Here is a 6,391-nt window from a genome sequence, read left to right on the forward strand (position 1 = left end):
TCACTATATTGTGCTCATAGTTTAGGCCCCATAAATCCTGAGAGCATTTAATATTGTTTCAGATAATTTCACCAAATACTTTTAGAACATGGGACGTGTAGTTAATAAGACATTATTTGCTATGGCAGTGTGTATAAGCTAGGCTGTTTGTCAGGAAGAAGGAGTAATAAAAATTAAGTCCTGGTGGTGAATTGCCCATTCTTTACATGGTATTTGAGAATAATGACGTGTATATTTTGGTATTAAGACCAATAAATATTTTTGTATTTCCATGATTCATTCTCAAGCTCTTCCTAATGTTTGGTTTACCTTTTCCCCCAAGTTTATAAAATTGTGTCTACATTCACAGAAAGAAAGAAATACTAATTAAATAATAAGGTCTGTAATGGCACTTTCATATAAATGTCACTACATTTATAAAGTATTTATATTTATATATTCCTATTTATGACTAATGTAATCAAAAGAGAAATGAAGAGTCCTTGAAATTATATATTTGACTAATTCTGTTATGTCACATATATAAGAAAATTGAGTCAGAGAGTGAACTTATAATACTTATAAAGGAGAAATATAACTTGTTCAAACAAATCATCTAAATACTCTATGTTATTTTCACTTTATATGTTATTCTGCGGTTTGTAAACATCCTTATTTTCATATCATCATTTATAAAATGGAAATTTTTCTGTGGATGAACTCCATGTATTGAATAGGAGAGAGATGTATTCATCCAAAGAGCATCCAGAAAATTCAACTGTGTTTAATATTGTCATTTTGCTTTCTCTTAAGGGCAGCCAACATTACACGAACGTTTCAGATCTCCTCTCCTTTGATATTTTGATTTCAGCCATGAAAACAGGAAATCAAAGTTTTGGGACAGATTTTCTACTTGTTGGTCTTTTCCAATACGGCCAGATAAACTCTCTTCTCTTTGTTGTCATTGCCACCCTCTTTACAGTTGCTCTGACAGGAAATATCATGCTGATCCACCTCATTTGGTTGGACACCAGACTCCACACTCCAATGTACTTTCTGCTCAGTCAGCTCTCCATCATTGACCTCATGTACATCTCTACCACCGTGCCCAAGATGGCGGTCAACTTCCTCTCACAGAGTAAGATCATTACATTTATGGGCTGTGAGATTCAAGCGTATGTGTTCTTGGCTCTTGGTGGAACTGAAGCCCTTCTCCTTGGCTTTGTGTCTTATGATCGCTATGTAGCTATCTGTCATCCTTTACATTATCCTATACTTATGAGCAAGAATATCTGCTGCCTCATGGTTGCATGTGCATGGGCCAGTAGTTCTGTCAGCGCTATCATACATACATTGCATGTGTTTCAACTTCCATTCTGTAGGTCTCGGCTCATAAACCACTTTTTCTGTGAAGTTCCAGCTCTACTGTCATTGGTGTGTCAGGACACCTCCCATTATGAGTATACAGTCCTCCTGAGTGGACTTACCATTCTGCTGCTACCATTCCTGGCCATTCTGGCTTCCTATGCTCGTGTGCTTATTGTGGTATTCCAGATGAGCTCGGGAAAAGGACAGGCAAAAGCTGTTTCCACTTGTTCCTCCCACCTGATTGTGGCAAGCCTGTTCTATGCGACCGCTCTCTTTACCTACACGAGGCCACACTCCTTGCATTCCCCTTCACAGGACAAGGTGGTGGCAGTATTTTACACAATTATCACACCTCTACTGAACCCATTTATCTATAGCCTGCGAAATAAGGAAGTCACGGGGGCAGTGAGGAGACTGTTGGGATAATGGATATGCTATAGAAAATATGACTTCAGATCTCTGTGTTCATTGAGGATTAACAACATAAAAAGCTGTTCCTGAAAACTATCTAGAAAGATGTAAATACTTATTTTCTGTATAGAAGTCACAAAAACAGTGTTTATCAATCTTGTTTAACTTGTAAAGCAATAGAAGTCAGCCTTCTCAAATCTATGTTCCCTTGGCATTAATACTTTGACTTGTCCTCTTGAATAATCTGAAATGTGAACCATAATAATAAAATCTACTTAAACATTTAACATCAAGATAATCTACATAACAACCAAAGTTAACAGAGAGAAAAATGCATAATTCATTTATTCCTTCTTTCACTCAAGGGTTTTAAGGCTGTACTTTGTGTGTGACACTGTTACAGACACTGGTCATGTGAGAGTAAACAAAAATAAAAGCTGACAGATATCTCTGCTGATGGGCAAACTTAATTTCTGTTTCTGTTTTTCTTTAGTGGTTTCCATGCTTGATTGATTAATAAAGTTTCTTTAAGAAAATTCAGTGACTGAAATTTATTAATATTGAATGATGTATTAATAGGAAAGCAATTAGTGTTTTCTTATCTTGAGGAAGAGAAGAGTCAAAAGTTACAGCATCTGAAGGGAAAATCATGACAGGTGGTGGTAGAGAAGAGAGTGGGGTGAAAAAAAGACAAGAGTATCTGTTGACGTGACTCTTTCCGTTCTGTACCATAACACCTTTTGTGCATGCAAACACGCCACACACACCACAGGCACACACACAGGAGGTGCACACCACCCAGGGCCATCCAGGCACTTCTACCAAGTTCCTTTAAGGGGGATTACACAACTGCTTTTCCCTCTTCCTCTGTTTCAGAAAATATTCTCTTAAGACACAATACACATCATCCAGTCATTTCTTTCTTTATTTTCTTTCCTCTTTTCTTTTTTTTTTTTTTTTTGAGATAGAGTCTTGCTCTCTCGCGCAGTCTGGAGTGCAGTGGCTTGAGCTCAGCTCACCACAACTTCTGCCTCCCGGGTTCAAGCGATTCTCCTGCCTCAGCCTCCCAAGTAGTTGAGATTACAGGCGCCTGCCGCCACAACTGGCTAATTTTTGTATTTTTAGTTGAGACTGGGTTTCATCATGTTGCTTGGGCTGGTTTCGAACTCCTGATCTCAAGTGATCCTTCTGTCTTGGCCTCCCAAAGTGCTGGGATTGCAAGCGTAAGCCACTGCGCCAAGCCTTAGTCATTTATTAATGCAAAATTAATATATCAAATTGTTGTTATTGATACTATTAATATTTTTTAATATTATCAATATTCCATTATTAAAAATTTGGTTATTTTTTGTTTAATCAATTTGTCCAGAAATACCAGCTTTTGATTTCTATTTTTTCTTTTTCCTCCCCTCTCTTAATTCATTGACCTCCTATAATTACCTACATATTTGAATATGAATCTCAAATAGCACTTTAGATATTATTTTTGAGAATCATAGTATTATTATTAAAAATAATTCCACAATGTCTTTTACTGCCTAACCAGTTGTAAGACAAAATGAAAATGTAGAGACAAGTCTCTAAATTTAATATTTTCTTTGGGAAGAAAGAATTACAGCAAACTGATGGGTCTTGACTCTTTTTCCAATTTGCTAGTCTGTGTCTTTTAATTGGAATATTTAGCCCATTTACATTTAAGGTTAATATTGTTATATGTGAATTTGATCCTGTTATTTTGCTCATTAGTTGATGCAGTTGCTTCCTAGCATTGATGGTCTTTACAATTTGGCATGTTTTTTGAAATGGCTGGTACTAGTTGTTCCTTTCCATGTTTAGTGCTTCCTTCAGGAGCTCTTGTAAGGTGGGCCTGGTGGTGACAAAATCTCTCAGCATTTGTTGTCTGTAAAGGATTTTATTTCTCCTTCACTTATGAAGCTTAGTTTGGGGATATGAAATTCTGGGTGGGACAATCTTTAAGAATGTTGAATATTGGCCCCCACTGCCTTCTGGCTTGTAGAGTTTCTGCCAAGAGATCCACTGTTAGTCTGATGGGCTTCCCTTTGTGGGGAACAGAACCTTTCTCTCTGGCTGCCTGTAACATTTTTTTCCTTCATTTCAACTTTGATGAATCTAACAATTATGTGTCTTGGAGTTACTCTTCTCAAGGAGTAACTTCTCAAGGAGTATCAAGGAAATATGGCATTCTCCGTATTTCCTGAATTTGAATGTTAGCCTGCCTTGCTAGGTTGGGGAAGTTCTCCTGGATAATATCCTGCAGAGTGTGTACTCAGGAGACCCATCTCACGTGCAGAGACAAACATAGGCTCAAAATAAAGAGATGGAGGAAGATCTACCAAGCAAATGGAAAACAAAAAAGGCAGGGGTTGCAATCCTAGTCTCTGATAAAACAGACTTTAAACCAACAAACATCAAAAGAGACAAAGAAGGCCATTACATAATGGTAATGTGATCAAATCAACAAGAAGAGCTAACTATGCTAAATATATGTGCACCCAATACAGGAGCACCCAGATTCATAAAGCAAGTCCTTAGAGACCGACAAAGAGACTTAGACTCCCACACAATAATAATGGGAGAATTTAACACCCCACTGTCAACATTAAACAGATCAATGAGACAGAAAGTTAAAAAAGATATCCAGAAATTGAACTCATCTCTGCAGCAAGCAGACCTAATAGACATCTACAGAACTCTCCACCCCAAATCAACAGAATGTACATTCTTCTCAGCACCACATCACACTTATTCCAAAATTGACCACATAATTGGAAGTAAAGCACTCCTCAGCAAATGTAAAAGAACCAAAATTATAACAAACTGTGTCTCAGACCACAGTGCAATCAAACTAGAACTCGGGATTAAGAAACTCAATCAAAACTGCTCAACTACATGGAAACTGAATAACCTGCTCCTGAATGACTACTGGGTACATAATTAAATGAAGGCAGAAATAAAGATGTTCTTTAAAATGAATGAGAACAAAGATACAACATACCAGAATCTCTGGGACACATTTAAAGCAGTATGCAGAGGGAAATTTATAGCACTAAATGCCTAAAAGAGAAAGCTGGAAAGATCTAAAGTTGACACCCTAACATCACAATGAAAAGAACTAGAGAAGCAAGAGTAAACACATTCCAAAGCTAGCAGAAGGCAAGAAATAACTAAGATCAGAGCAGAACTGAAGGAGATAGAGACACAAAAAACCCTTCAAAAAATCAATGAATCCAGGACCTGCTTTTTTTTTTGAAAAGACCAACAAAATTGATAGACCACTAGCAAGACTAATAAAGAAGAAAAGAGAGAAGAATCAAACAGACACAATAAAAAAATGATAAAGAGGATATCACCACCGATCCCACAGAAATACAAACTACCATCAGAGAATACTATAAACACCTCTATGCAAATAAACTGGAAAATCTAGAAAAAATGGATAAATTCCTGGACACATGCACCCTCCCAAGACTAAACCAGGAAGAAGTTGAATCCCTGAATATACTAATAACAGGCTCTGAAATTGAGGCAATAATTAATAGTCTACCAACCAGAAAAGTCCAGGACCAGATGCATTCACGGCCGAATTCTACCATAGGTACAAAGAAGAGCTGATACTATTCCTTCTGAAACTATTCCCATCAACAGAAAAAGAGGGAATCCTCCCTAACTCTTTTTATGAGGCCAGCATCATCCTGATACCAAAGCCTGGCAGAGACACAACAAAAAAAAGAGAATTGTAGACCAATGTCCCTGATGAACATTGATGCAAAAATCCTCAATAAAATACTGGCAAACCGAATTCAGCAGCACATCAAAAAGCTTATCCACCATGATCAAGTGGGCTTCATCCCTGGAATGTAAGGCTGGTTCAACATAATCAAATCAATAAATGTAATCCAGCATATACACCGAACCAAAGACAAAAACCACATGATTACCTCAATAGAAGCAGAAAGGCCTTTGACAAAATTCAACAGCCCTCCATGCTAAAAACTCTCAATAAATTCGGTATTGATAGAACGTATCTCAAAATAATAAGAGCTATTTATGATAAACCCGCACCCAAAATCATACTGAATGGGCAAAAACTGGAAGCATTCCCTTTGAAAACTGGCACAAGACAGGGATGCCCTCTCTCACCACTCCTGTTCCACATAGTGTTGGAAGTTCTGGCCAGGGCAATCAGGCAGGAGAATGAAATAAAAGGTATTCAGTTAGGAAAAGAAGATGACGAATTTTCTCTGTTTGCAGGTGACATGATTGTATATTTAGAAAACCCCATCGTCTCAGCCCAAAATCTCCTTAAGCTGATAAGCAACTTCAGCAAAGTCTCAGGATACAAAAATCAATGTGCAAAAATCACAAGCATTCCTATACACCAATAACAGACAAACAGACAACCAAATCATGAATGAACTCCCATTCACAATAGCTTCAAAGAGAATAAAATACCTAGGAATCCAACTTACAAGGGATGTAAAGGACCTCTTCAAGGAGAACTACAAACCACTGCTCAGTGCAATAAAAGAGGACACAAACAAATGGAAGAACATACCATGCTCATGGATAGGAAGAATCAATATTGTGAAAATGGCCATACTCCCCAAGGTAA

General features: G+C 37.4%; 1 protein-coding gene across 1 annotated transcript; it reads left to right on the forward strand.

The window, feature by feature from the left end:
• Positions 1-852: 852 nt before the first annotated feature.
• On the forward strand, positions 853-1,773 carry LOC112604714 (olfactory receptor 2AK2-like). Its single transcript, XM_025354087.1, has one exon. The coding sequence runs from the start codon at positions 853-855 to the stop codon at positions 1,771-1,773; it is 921 nt and encodes a 306-aa protein (XP_025209872.1).
• Positions 1,774-6,391: the final 4,618 nt, after the last annotated feature.

The sequence above is a fragment of the Theropithecus gelada genome, chromosome 1 (genome assembly GCF_003255815.1).
Source record: "Theropithecus gelada isolate Dixy chromosome 1, Tgel_1.0, whole genome shotgun sequence".
Lineage (NCBI taxonomy): Eukaryota > Metazoa > Chordata > Mammalia > Primates > Cercopithecidae > Theropithecus > Theropithecus gelada.